This window comes from Geotrypetes seraphini, chromosome 8, assembly GCF_902459505.1.
Source record: "Geotrypetes seraphini chromosome 8, aGeoSer1.1, whole genome shotgun sequence".
Classification (NCBI taxonomy): domain Eukaryota; kingdom Metazoa; phylum Chordata; class Amphibia; order Gymnophiona; family Dermophiidae; genus Geotrypetes; species Geotrypetes seraphini.
This window is the reverse complement of record NC_047091.1, coordinates 148,195,874-148,209,778: the sequence shown is the minus strand read 5'-3', so window position 1 is coordinate 148,209,778 and position 13,905 is coordinate 148,195,874. Positions and strand designations below refer to the sequence as shown.

Sequence of the window (13,905 nt, the reverse complement as noted above, 5' to 3'; positions counted from 1 at the left end):
ATTACTGAGAACATTCTTGCCCTGGCGCTTTTGTATTTGATGTCTGAAAGAGGGAATTCGTAGTAGGGACTCTTGGTTTGAGTGTAGGGCGTGTGGCGGTGTATGGTTATGATGTCTACTGGTGCCTAAGTCATTCCACGCCCAAGCTCTGCTCCTAATCAAATCCACTTTTCGGGTAGGCACCTAAAAAAAAAAAAGCGGTGGCAGAATAATTGCGCTTCACACTATTTTATAAATGCCACTAATATAATAGCACTTAGTGCCAGGAACAACACTTCACTTTCAGTAATGTAGTAAGGGTGAGCAGCACCTGGGGGGTGGTTGTGCCCCCGCTGCCCCACCCCCTGCCATGCGTGCACCCCCTCCCCTTTCCCCACACCTTTTCAACTTCTCTGGTATGAGCAGCAAGCCCACATCAGTGTTGGCTCGCTCTCTGACATCACTTCCTAGACCCGGGTCCCGGAAATGATGTCAGAGAGTACGCTGATGCCAGCGCAGGCGGCAACCTCGTGCCGGGGAAGTAAAAAACGGACGGGGAAAGCAAGGGGCACGCGCATGCGGCAAGGAGAGGAACGGAGGGCGGTGAGGAGGAGGGGTGCCACGCCCTTAGCAAGATGGCGCCCGGTGCGGACCGACCCCCCCTCGCTCCCCTTACTATTCCATTGATCACTTCAGGTGTGGCTATTTACACCAACTGAAACATAGTGTAAATCCTCGCACCTAAATTAGGCGCAGATCCCCCCCCTTAGTCTATAATTGCATGTGTAAATTGCAGAAGCACCCATTACCCTTCCATTGCAACATACCCCCTTTTTGGATCCATGTGTAAAATTTTGGCACGGATCCAATGCCTAAATTTACACATGCATATTTTAATTAATTAAAATTAGTACCAATAATTGCTCATTAAGATTCCACGTGTTGGCACTAATTGGCTCATTATTCAATTAAATCGTGTGCCAAATTTGCATGCACAATTTTTAGCACTTTTTATAGAATTCAGGGGTAAATCTCACTCTCTATCTCACCCCCCCACTCTCTTTCTCTGACACACACACAAACGCACTCAAGTACTTGCAGTGGCGTAGTAACGCCGCCCTAGGCACCAACTTGGTGGGGGCGCCAGCACCCCTTCTCCTCTCTGCCCCCCACTCCTTCCCACTCCCCCCTCCCCCGCCGTGTGCCCGAGTCTTCACTTCCACCCAACGCACCTCTAGCTCTTCCCCGGCACCAGCAACAACTTCAACCTGCTGCCCATGCCGGTGTCAGCTCTCCCTCTGATGTCACTTCTGGGTCCTGCACCTAAGAAGTAACATCAGAAGGAGATCCAATGTGAGCAGCAAGTTGGTGCTGCTGCTCGCACCGGGAAAGTTAAAGAGGTACAGGGGAGGGAAAGGCGCAAGCGGGTGGCAGGGGGGGATGGGGAAGGAGGGCGGGCATGCGCTCAAATACTTAACATACTGTGGGCTAGATTCACTACGCAAACTGATTGTGTACTGATCGTGTTGCGAGCCCTTTGCCACCCGATTTCCCTCCGACCCGATTCACTAACCCATGCGCTGATCCGATCCCGATCCATGCATGCAAATGAAGGGAAACGGCATGCAAAGCAGGGAGGGATGCGATTCACGACACTTTTTTCTGACATGCCGACTGGCTGGCCGATCAGAAAACAAGCGACTAGCGAGGACCGGTCGCTTGGGTACAAATCTGCTCTCTGCCCCATTCAACGCGCCCTGCTCTCTTCCCTCTGCCGCCTCTCCTTCCCAGGATAGCACCGGAGGCTAGCCCTTCCCCTGCTCTTGCCGCCCTGACTCTCCTGCTCTTTGCCGCCCTTCCCCGCAGTGCGAGCCCTTGGTTTTAACCCGCGGGTTTAAAGTGGGGCTGCAATGCGGGGAAGGGCGGCAGAGAACAGGAGAGTCAATAATTACGCCTACTTAGCTGTGGGGACTCGCCGGGGCTTAGTGAAATTGAGCGCCATTAACGCCAGGAGAAACGGTTTGAGGGGAATTGTTCACACAGGTCAGGACTCCTGAGGGCTTGGAAGAACAGGCGGGTCAGTAAACACATGCGCAGACCATCTACAGGCAAAGTAGATGGTTCTGCGCATGCGTCGGGATCGCTACACAGCGATTCATGTCATTGGATGGGGGTGTGCCTCCAATCGCCCCCATTTGAATATTCTCCCTTCGTGAACTGGTCAGCCTACTGCGGATCGGCCATGGATTGGGTACGGAGAGGCAGGTTAGTGAATCTAGGCCTGTGTCTGCTCGTAATTCACGTGCAAATCCATTCATGCACAAACCCAGTCCTGTGTACGTTCAAACAGAAAGCTGGATGCATTATGGCCCAGATTCACTAAAGATAGCGACTCAGTCGCTGTTGGCCAATTCTCTGGCTGATTTGCAGAAAGCGACTCAATCGCTCAGTTACCGACAGGTCAACAACAGTCGGGTTTTAGGATCGTAAAGCCCCATGCAAAATAGCCAAGCAAAGGTTAGTGAATCAATCGCTTGGCTATTTTGCATGGGGGTTTCACTCATTTGCATGGGTGGATCGGATCGGAAATTACACGGTGGGCCGTTTAGTGAATCGGGTGGGTAGCAGTGACGATCGCTGACTTTAGTGAATCGGGGCCTGAGTTGAAAGACCCGCATGAGGCATCAAGTGCTTTGGGCAGAGCCAGGAAAATGTTGCCATTCTGTGCTGGTCAATAAACTTAGCTGCTGCATCTCTCTGAGGTAAATGAGGGAGAAAACCTTTTCAATTGTTCTAGTGATTATATTGTAAGGAGCAGATAAAAGACTTTGGGCTAGATTCACTAAGCAAACCGATCGTGTACCGATCGTTGTGCGACCCCCCCTTTGCGACCCAATTTTCCTCCAACCCGATTCACTAACCTCTGTGCCGATCCGATCCATGCATGCAAATGAGGGGAAACGGCATGCAAAGTAGGAAGGGCCGCGATTCACTAACAAAAATCAGGCACACCGACTGGGCTGGCCGATCCAAAGACCAGTCGCTTGTGCAAAACCCCTGCTCTCAACCCAGATTCTCCTGCCTTTTGCCGCCCCTATACTCTCCTGCTCTGCCTCCCTTCCCTGCAGCGCGAGCCCATGGTTTTAACCCGCTTTAAACCCGCGAGTTAAAACCATGAGCTTGCGTGTAGAAAGTAAACAAAAAATAAAAAAGCATGGACTGTGAACGCATGCACTGACCACCTATAGGCAAAGCAGATGGGCTGCGCTCTCCAGCGATCTGTGTCGTCGGTGTGGGGCGTGCCTCCAATCGCCCCCATTTGCATGCAGAGGGTTGGTGAATCGGTCGGCCTGCCTCTGATCGCCCACGGATTGGAAGGTTAGTGAATCTAGGCCTTTTTGAACATCTTCCATCCATGTTGTGACTGTCCCTGGAGTACTGTGTGCAGTTCTGCTTGCAACAAACCATTAATTCTAATGGTGATATTGTAGTTTATATATTGAATATTTATTATAATATAAGAATTAAGGATGAAGGTTTGATCAATGAAAGAAACCACATGCCACAATTCCCTTTTGGACAATAACAATATTATCCTGGGAGTGGCAACTCTGAGATCTTTTCCTTCATCTATTCTTAAACTACAATATCACCATTAGAATTAATGGTTTGTTGTTTCCAATAGATTAACCTTTTCTGTGGATCTTATTGATAGTGGTTAATCTGTTCTCCTGTTTTTCACTAATTTGATGCAGTTCTGCTTGCCCCATCTCAAAAAAAGGGACAGTGGAAAGCACACAAAAGGATAAGGCTGGATGCTGGAATGATATTATGAAGGGAAAAATAGGTGGCAGATTTAAAATAAATTGAAGAAAGTGTTCTTCTGTCAACACACAAGTTGTGGAATCTGGCAGGGAATAGGGTCAAAGTGAACAGAATGAATCGATTGCATTTCGGAACTGTTCATCTTCTGTAGCAATAAGAAACATACGTGCATTGGAGAGGAAGGCAGGAAAACTCTGTATTGTATTCATAGGGACACTGTAATCCGAATTTCCTTAGAAACTTTCCATACGTTTAGCGAGATCTGTGCTCGAAAATGTGGCTCGAGTCTGTCAGATGAGCAGAATTTCAGTCCCACGATTGCAATCTGACACCTGAAGTCCTTCCTCCCCTCTCTCGAATCAGCGACAAGACTGTGCAGTTTCGGAATCTTCGCAAAGATCCTCCCTCCACGCTGCCAGCCTCACCCGCCCCCTGCCAGTCCCACTGGGATTGGCTGAAGAAGCAAAGCGGCACGCCCCTCCCAGAGGGACACTGAATGAGAGCAGCTTCTGGCTGGGGCATACTATTGTCCTTCAGCAAGACCCTCCTCCCCCGCCCTCCTTTATTCTGGTTTGCAAAAAAAAAAAAAAAAAAAAAGTCTGCAGGAGATGGACAGAGTTTGGAAAAGGCTGAGATAGAAACAAGGGGGATTGTCTGTCAGGAAGCAAAAAGAAAAGAGAAAGAGGACTCCAAGCACTTAAAAAAACACCACCACCCCAACCATCACAACTCAACTCGTCTGCTTTCAATCAACCTGGGCAGGAGGCAGCTCTGCCTGAGGATGCTCGTCTCGGAATTGTTCCCATTTGCAACTACAAAGGGAAGCTGACCCGCCTCCCCCTTGCTTCCCCCCCCCCCCTCCATGTGTGCCTGGGCTGAAAAAGTTCCCTCGCGGGCAGAGCCATAGGGGCGTCGGAAGGAGTGCGGCGCGGGATGAAAGCGGGAGCCGAGGCTGTGCGCGAGTAAGTTCCGAGCGCTGCAAATCCCCCCTCCCCACATGTGCCCGCCCGGCTGGCCCGAGCATGGAACCCACCCAGGCGTTTCCCCTTTGAGCCGGCGCCGGAAGATCTCGCCCTCCCGCTGCTGTTGCCGTCACCTTTCTTGGAGCGCAGACCCTAGCCATGGGCGTTTTGGGGAGTTCCAGGAGGATCAGCTGGCGCCTCGGGTCATTTCTCCGTTGCCTCCTGGGAGCGTTTCTTTGCAGAGGTAAGCCCCGGAATCTCAAACTTCTTCATCGCGATACGTTTTTTGCCAGCTTTATGCGCGCTGTTTCTCGCAAAGGTAGCACTGGAGGAGGGTTGAGTGTAATATCGGGTGCAAACGGCTTCAGATTCATATTAAGGCACCTTTACATTGGATCTTTAGATCTGAACTTCAAGCACTTGTAGCTACAGACCAGACCCGAGTGCAATACCAGTTGTACTTTTCAGAGTAGCAAAATCAGCATTTTTACGTAGCAATGTCCATTTGGTCAGCTACAGCTTTAAACACAACTCTCCTCTCCCAGGCAATGCTTCTACTGACTGGACAAGAAACGGATCTTAAATAGGAACTACGTTTCCCCCCCCCCCTAAAACGATCAAGTGCCTCTTCTGCCAGAAGCGTTTATATGATGCGTTTATATGACCCGAACGGCAGATCATACATGTCTATCTGAAATTTGAGCCTAAGATGTGCGAAACCCCCCTCCCCCCAAACCATTTTATTTCCAAAGCAGCCTGTCTTGATCCAAGTGTGAAGGCATTTTTTTCCCTCTTGCCACATCAATTCAGCCTGACACCCTCTCTCCCGAGATACATCAGCAGACTGTGGCCATGCCAGTACGAATACTGTGCCAGGCAAGTAGGGATCTATGAAAACCAGCCCGAGTGGGAGCTTTCCCGAGGAAACCCGGATAGGAGCAGGCAGATTGCCCATATCATTAATTGCTAGCCAATAGTTAGAAGAGAGAATGACGCATGAACTTCAAGGTGCCCTAAGACACCATTAAGGGCTCCTTTTACAAAGCCGCGCTATCGGCCTTAGCGCGCGCGACTTTTAATCACGCGCTAACCCCCGCCTGCTCAAGAGGAGGCGATAGCAGCTAGCGCGTCCAGCGCTATTACACTCGTTAAACCGCTAACGCGGCTTCGTAAAAGGAGCCCTAAGTTTTCACCCACTCCGGGACGCAAATTTATGTCTGTGATTTTGTGAAAATGTGCCTGTGTGTTAACCGGTTTCAATTTAAGTGACTTGTTAGCCCGCATTTGAAGAGCAGAAACTGTTTAACTGTCTGTTACTGTAGTCCTGAGATTTATTAGTTGATATTTGAAGAGAAGAAATTGTTTAATTAGATTTTAAGATTTTAGTTTCTCTATTATTTTATGTATGTTTTTATTGATGTATAAACCATTTAATTTTTTTTGTAAACGGTATAAAAAAGTTTTAAATAAATTAATTAATTATGGCTATGATTATAGCAAAGTTCCATTCAAAGGAGCATCCAACGAGCGTCCGTTTATATTGGACATCAGAAAGCAGCTACTGTATATGGCACAGAGGGAAAAGTTAGACAATGACATGTTGTTTAAACCATCTTACCCTGCTGAAAACCAGCATCTGGCACCGGTTCTGCTATATTCTGCAGGGCTGATTGCCCAGGTGCCAAGGCAAGTCGTCACCAGTGCCCGCAGCTGCTGAGAAAAAAACCCTCTGGATTTTGATCACTGACATAAAAGGATCACACATTCGATTATAGCCACTAGACAGAGACAGAGAGCAATGAAGAAGATTGTAGTTTTAGGGTTACTTTGCAATGCAAAGTCCAGAGCTGACAAAAATCTGGTCTGTAATGAGTACATTTCCAAGACCACCGGGGGATGGGGCTTTCTTCCATCTCGTTTCTTTTATTTTTATGAACATCTTCCGGAAATAGCGTCCTCTTTCCTTCCGAATCAGGAAAATTCTGGTTGTTCATCTAGGTTCTGTGTTCATAAGAACATAAGTATTGCCCCTGTCGGGTCAGACCATAGGTCCATCGTGCCCGGCAGTCCGCTCATGTGGCGGCCCCTCAGGTCCATGACCTGATAGTGCTCATACCCTAAAACTCTCATACCCTTTTCGCGTAATGTCCTGTAGAGTAACCCTCTATCTGTACCCTGCAATCCCCTTCGCTTCCAGGAAGTCATCCAGTCCCTTTTTGAACCCCAGTATTGTACTCTGTTCTATCACCTCATTTGGAAGCGCGTTCCAGGTGTCCACCACCCTCTGAGTGAAGAAGAACTTCCTTGCATTCGTTTTGAATCTGTACTCTCTCAGTTTTTCTGAATGACCTCTTGTTTTTTTGTTGTCCCCGCTAGTCTGAAGAATCTGCCCCTCTTCACTGTGTTCAGTGCTCGTGCTAAGCTTAGAAGCATTTGCTCGCCTACACAATTTAAGTACATTCATTTTTTTTTTTACCAGTGTGTGCATGATGAGATGGTTCTGGGAAGGATTAATGTGATAGACAGTGTCTGAATAAAACATTAGCATAAAGACAAATGTGTCCAGTTAGCTACAAGGCAGCCATGTGTGTGATGGCTGGACCATTCTAGGAAATTTAGAAAAGAGATGGGTAGCTATCAGAATTCTAATAGTTCTGTTGTACAAATGATAGGTGAGCACAGCTTAGCAATCTAAGACTCAAAATCAGGCCGCCTTGCTGTCTTCTTTATTCTGCTATGACCTTTCTTCCTATCCTCAATAGAAGAAGCTGGCTTTTCAGCGCATGGCCAGTTCATTGGTTGCAGTAGGGCTGTGTGAAAAGTTTGTCTGAAAATATTTCTCTGAATGTACAAATACTTTACAGATGCTAAGTAGTTAAAGCTTTCCAAAGGCCCTTGACAGGTAGCTATAGAAAATTTTTGCTGTATGTAGATACTAGATGGAAATCCACCTCCAACCCCCTCCCCCTTCGCTGATTGAAAATATTCACATATTTATTATTCTGGCTAAAATTTCTTGTTTTTCTTTGACACATTTGTGAATTTTGGAATGTTTTCACACTTTGTTATGAAGAAAACACTTTCACAAGAAAAAATGCACAATGTCTGATGGATAGAAACAGCACAGCTCAGGCTTAATTACAATGTGCAGTTGAAAAACAGGAGGAAAACGTCTCAGACTAGGGCCCTCCCACCGCCACAAGAGGTGGTTGAAGGTGGTTAGGCGTTAACCTCATCGGCAAAAAACCTCCATTTCACTGCAAAGGATAAAAGCCTTGTGCGGTGCTATTTTGTGCTAAAAGATAGAAGAAATGACTTTCAACTTATCTTCTGGTTGATCGGTATACCAACGGTGGCCAGCGTTTCACAAGTCTGCTGCCTCAGGGTGTAACGTATTTGATCAAGCTTCCAGTGGGATGCCAAAACGCATCTCCTGCATCACTTTGTTATAACATATGTTGTGTTATTGTGCTCTGTTAAATTAAATTAAATTAAATTACATGAGTTAATTTTTCTAATACTTAGGCAGAATCTATATGGATTAAAAAAAAGTTACTTGGCTGGAATTATAAAATACGCATAAATGGATTTTTACTCACTTAACATTATCTGCGCATTTTCCCAACACTTATGGGTAGCATGGGTGCATCCTGCAGTAGTTGTTAGCAATTGTATAGCTATGGAAGGATGACCCTTTTGTGGTAGTGCCAGAAGACTACAGCTAGGGGGTCATTGGTGTCATTTTGAAACCCAGACCCAGACAGGGCAGAAGTGGAGGGGGTCCATTCGAACCCTGTACCACTAGACTATCAGATAATGTCCTGGGTGCTGAAGTTGTGGGAAGGGTCAGGGTATGAAGGGGGTCTATGGCTCAAAATGGGGTTGCTTCTCTTGGCGGGGGTGGGGTGGGGGGGGGAGGAGAGTAATGATAATGGATGAGGTTGCTCTCCTTGGTGTCTTCTATGTGGCAGGGGTTCTTCATTATGAGGTTGAGTGATGAACCGGGAAGGGGAAGGCCCACCATTCAGTGGAAGTGGGCCTTCTCGGGGTGTATGTGGGGGGGGGAGTTTCCGGCAGAAGGGACTGGGCATCCATCCAGCTGGGGGATGTTTCAGTGGGGTGGGGGTGGGGGTCTGGCAAGGAGGAACTGGGCATCCCTCCTGCCAGGTGATGTCTTGGTGTGGTGGTAGCAGGAAGAATTGGGCATTCCTCCTGCCACGGACATTCGGAGGGGGGGGGCTTTGGGGTTTCTGGCAGGACGAACTGGGCATCCCTTCTGCCGGTAGTCTTTGCAGGAGGGCATGGGTTCCCTGCCACGGCCGCTAATCTGATCATGCCAGGGAGATTCCCTTGCCGCGATCGGATCAGCGGTCACGTCTATCTGAAATGTAGACCAGCATTTTGCTAGCCTACATTTCAGGTGCCTATCGCGGCCCTAGGGAGACACCTAGGGCCACCTAACCTCACCTAAGGCAAAACCATGCCCATGCCTTGCCTTAGGCAAATTTAGACAGCCCTACGTGCCTTCCTAGCCTCGGAAAAATGCCTATAATGTAGGTGACCCTCCTCGGGGCTTTTTTATTTTAAACTTGCATCCCAACTGGCTGGCTAGACAGCGGTAGGATGCCTACCACTGCTTACAACCAGGACGCCGTTTATAGAATTTGCCCCTGAGTGTTCAGCACAATTTATAGAATTGAGTCCTTACTGGCCACCATAAACAATTAACTTCCTTTGAAAACTGACCGGATACTTTTTTAAAATAAATATATAAATATTGGATGCAGGGAGTCTGGAAAATGCAGTGAGAAAGCAGCAGAGCCCAGATGAAGGTAAAAGTTCATGTGAGAATTTTTTTTAATTATTTTCATGAGCAAAGGACTGAGTTGATGTGAGCAAAAAATTTCCATTCCATTACCATTATACACAGTGTACATTACAAATTCCCCCCCCCCCATCGGAACAGTGCAGAGCAGCAAGCAGATAATGTGTGTACTGACCCTATATTATATATATGTATATTATTTGACATGTAATTATAGTGTGTTTTTTTTGTTTGTTTGTCCTGTTGATTGTTTGGTTTGGTTTTGCTTTGCTTTGTATATATCACCCATGATTCTGTTTTATCCTAAATAATATCTGTATATCTTGGTAATTACAAAACTAATAAAAAAATATTTGGAAAAAAATAAATAAATAAAATTCTTTATTCTACCTTTATTTTCTGGCCATTCACTTCTCTGGTTTCTGCTTTCCTCCATCTAAAGTTTCTTTCCAGGATTTTTCTCTTCTCCTTTCCCCTCTGGCTTTCTACCTCTGTGTCCAGATTAACTTATTCTTACTATCTAGTCCAGTGGTCTCAAACTTGCGACCCGGGGGCCACATGCAGCCCACCAGATATTATTTTGAGCCCCTCAGTATGTTTATCTTAATCACAAAAGTAAAATAAAACAGTTTCTTGATCATATGTCTCTTTAGCTATAAATTACAATATTATTATTAAGACTTAGCCAAAAGGAAAGATTTATAAACTAAAAAGAGTTTTACTTTATGCAAAATTGTCATTTCTTTAATAAGACATTAACTATTTTTTTCTGAGTTCCTCCAAGTACCTACAAATCCAAAATGTGGCCCTGCAAATGGTTTGAGTTTAAGACCACTGATCTAGTCTTCAAGTTTCCGTTTTTTTACGGTGTACCAGCAGCTTTCCATCTCTTTCCCTCACCTTGGCTCTTCTATTTGACTTCCCCTTATTCCTAGTCTTTCACTAACTGTCTTCTTTTTCTCCCCCTTCTATACAGTGTTTGTCCTCTATATCTGCCCTTTCTTTCCCCCTCCATCAGTATCTCCCTCCTCTCTCTTTCCCCTTCCATACAGTCTGCCCCTTTCACTTCCCCCTTCCCGTACATGAAGAAGGACACAGTACTACTCGAAAGGGTCCAGAGAAGAGCGACTAAAATGGTTAAGGGGCTGGAGGAGTTGCCGTACAGTGAGAGATTAGAGAAACTGGGCCTCTTCTCCTTTGAAAAGAGGAGAATGAGAGGGGACATGATCGAAGCGTTCAAGATACTGAAGGGAATAGACTTAGTAGATAGAGACAGGTTGTTCACCCTCTCCAAGGTAGTGAGAATGAGAGGGCACTATCTGAATAGATTCCGTACAAATGTAAGGAAGTTCTTCTTCACCCAGAGAGTGGTGGAAAACTGGAACGCTCTTCTGGAGGGTGTTATAGGAGAAAACATCCTCCAGGGATTGAGGACAAAGTTAGACAAGTTCTTGCTGAACCAGAACGTATGCAGGTAAGGCTAGACTCAGTTAGGGCACAGGTCTTTGACCTAAGGGCTGCCGCGGGAATGGACTGCTGGGGAATGATGGACCACTGGTCTGACCCAGCAGCGGCAATTCTTATGTTCTTATCATCTCTTTCCTTTCTCTCCCCTCTTCCATTCAGGCTTCAGCCTCCCTCCTTCTATACAGCTTATACCCCCACCCTTTCCATTCATCATCTCTTCCATCAATATTTCCATCCTCTTTGTATCTCTCCTCTTCCCTATGTCTGTCCCCTCTCTCCACCTCACCTTCCATCCAGCATTTCACCTTTTACTTCCCCCATTCCATCATCTCCCTCCTCTCTGTAACCCCCCAACATCTGCCTTCTCTCTCCCCTGCTATATCTAGAATTTGTCTTCCCACTTTTATACAAAATCTACCCTCTCACTCCCCATCCTAAACCATTTCACCAGCTTCTGCCCCACTCTTTCTCCTCCTACCCCACTTCTACCAGTCTCTACCCCCTCTTCCTCACACCTTTTCCACCAGCATCTGTGCCCTCTCTCCCACTCAAACTACATGCACCTGCCTCTGCCCCCTCTCTCCCCCTCAACCCACATTCACCAACAGAGAGCAGGAGAGAGTCAGCAAAATAGATCAGGAATGAAACAGAAGTAGAGCACATTACAGTTAGTTCTCAGATCCTTGAATGAGTTGCAAGCTTGATGGAAAGAATGCTGCTAGAAATTTTATGAAGGAATTAAGGAACTGTCACTTTTTGGGGAAGCTGATAGGAAAGCAATATGTTTGCAGGAAAGTATTCTGATCAGAAGCCATAGGGAAGAATCCATCTAGGACAGAGCTGCCCAAGTCCGGTCCTTGAGATCTACTGGCAGGCCAGGTTTTCAGGATATCCACAATGAATATGCATGAGAGAGATTTGCCTGCACTGCCTTTTTGGTATGCAAATCTCTCTCATGCATGTTCATTCTGGATATCCTGAAAATCTGGCTTGCCAGTAGATCTCGTGGACCGGACTTGGGCAGCCCTGATCTAGAAATTTAAATACCTGAAAAGAGTCTGTATAGGGGGGGAAAGAAAGACAAGTCAAAACAGGTAATCTTAATGCAGTTGAAAACAAACCTTGGTTTAAATTGTGCCAGAGAGCTAAATCTTTGTAGGGGTAATAAACTCAACTAATTTATTGTTGAGTGACTAAACGTGCAACTATAACTCTTAAGAAAAGTCACTTCATTGGAGGCAAAACTGAATTCAACACAATTTCAATTCATTTGCATGTCTAATAGAACTCTGCTCAGAGACATGAAGGCTGATTGCTCCGCCTCACCACCCAATCATCGCAGTGTTCAATGTAATACGCACCAGTACTCATGATAGTTCATTATTTTATCAATGGCTACTCAAGCTCTGGAAAATATCTCTTTTAAATTGCTTGAAAGTAATATAAAATACTAGAACTTAGCTTAAACTATTCACTGGTTCCGACGTGCCACGTTTCGGTGCTGCTTCAGGGAAGAGTAAGAAGAAATAACGATTTATTGAGACTTCACCTCCAGTTTAATATTGTATTCAAACCTTTGTTGGTTCCCTGAAGCAGCACCGAAACGTGGCACGTCGGAACCAGTGAACAGTTTAAGCTAAGTTCTAGTATTTTATATTACTTTCAAGCAATTTAAAAGAGATATTTTCCAGAGCTTGAGTAGCCATTGATAAAATAATGAACTATCATGAGTACTGGTGCATATTACATTGAACACTGCGATGATTGGGTGGTGAGGCGGAGCAATCAGCCTTCATGTCTCTGAGCAGAGTTCTATTAGACATGCAAATGAATTGAAATTGCGTTGAATTCAGTTTTGACTCCAACAAAGTGACTTTTCTTAAGAGTTATAGAGAGCTAAATCTTGGCTGAAAAATTTCCTGACTATGGACCAGAGAATAACTTCCTGATAGATTAATATCAAGAGGGTAAACGCTAAAATGTGTAGAGTCAGACAAGCCAAGAGCTACAGTCAGCAAGTGAGAAACTGGCAGGGAACGTCAGATGGCTCAAAACCCCCCAATTCGTACCACAAAAGGCCCAGAAAAGCTATGATTAGAGGACGTAGCATTGCCTGTTTGAAACTGTGCTTTGGATTAAGACGTGCGACGAGCTGTATGATAGCTGTATAATAGCGGACTCCTCTTGAAGTTTTGAATAAAGCATGGGATTAATACGCCAGTGACCTATGTCTTCTGTGGATGGCAAAAGATATTGCTGAGTTCCTGGCTCAAAGAGCTGACCTAGAAGGCCCAGCCTTTGACACTGTAGAATCACTACTCTATGGCCCATAAAACCACTGGACAGTACCATGCTTTCTTGATTTAATTAAAGTGCACTGATTTTATAGTGATTCATTGTTGATTGTTATCGATGTGGCTTGCATATGCTCTGAACATCTTAGATTCTCACATTCTGTTTATATCATACATTCATGCTGGTTATTTACAGAGCCACTAGGGGAATTATTCACAATCGTGAGCCATTTGAACTGCATTTATTACCATCTTCCTGATTCAACACATCATTCAAAATGGTTTACAAGCATATAAAACAATAAAGGTTTAGACAAAGAATCTGGATGTAACGAACACGGCAAAGAGGAATTTTGGAGCAAAGAATAAAAGGAAAATAATTAAGATCTAAGAGAGGAAACCACTGGTTACCTGACAGTGGTCACTGTCAGTGGCATAGTAAGGGGGAGGCGGACCGCCCCGCATGCCGTCTTAGCAGGGGCGCCGGCATCTCTCCGCCCATCCCTACCTCTTAAAATCTTTGCTGGCAGCAACAAGCAGCATTCTCGGCTCT

General features: G+C 45.9%; 1 protein-coding gene across 1 annotated transcript in view; it reads left to right on the top strand.

The window, feature by feature from the left end:
- The first annotated feature begins 4,427 nt into the window (after positions 1-4,427).
- TMEM132C (transmembrane protein 132C) overlaps positions 4,428-13,905 on the top strand; it is a 557,469-nt gene continuing 547,991 nt past the window's right edge. Inside the window, exon 1 of the mRNA XM_033957218.1 lies at positions 4,428-5,010. Coding sequence (XP_033813109.1) covers positions 4,926-5,010 — 85 coding nt within the window. The 5' untranslated portion in view covers positions 4,428-4,925. The remainder of the gene's footprint in view (positions 5,011-13,905) is intronic.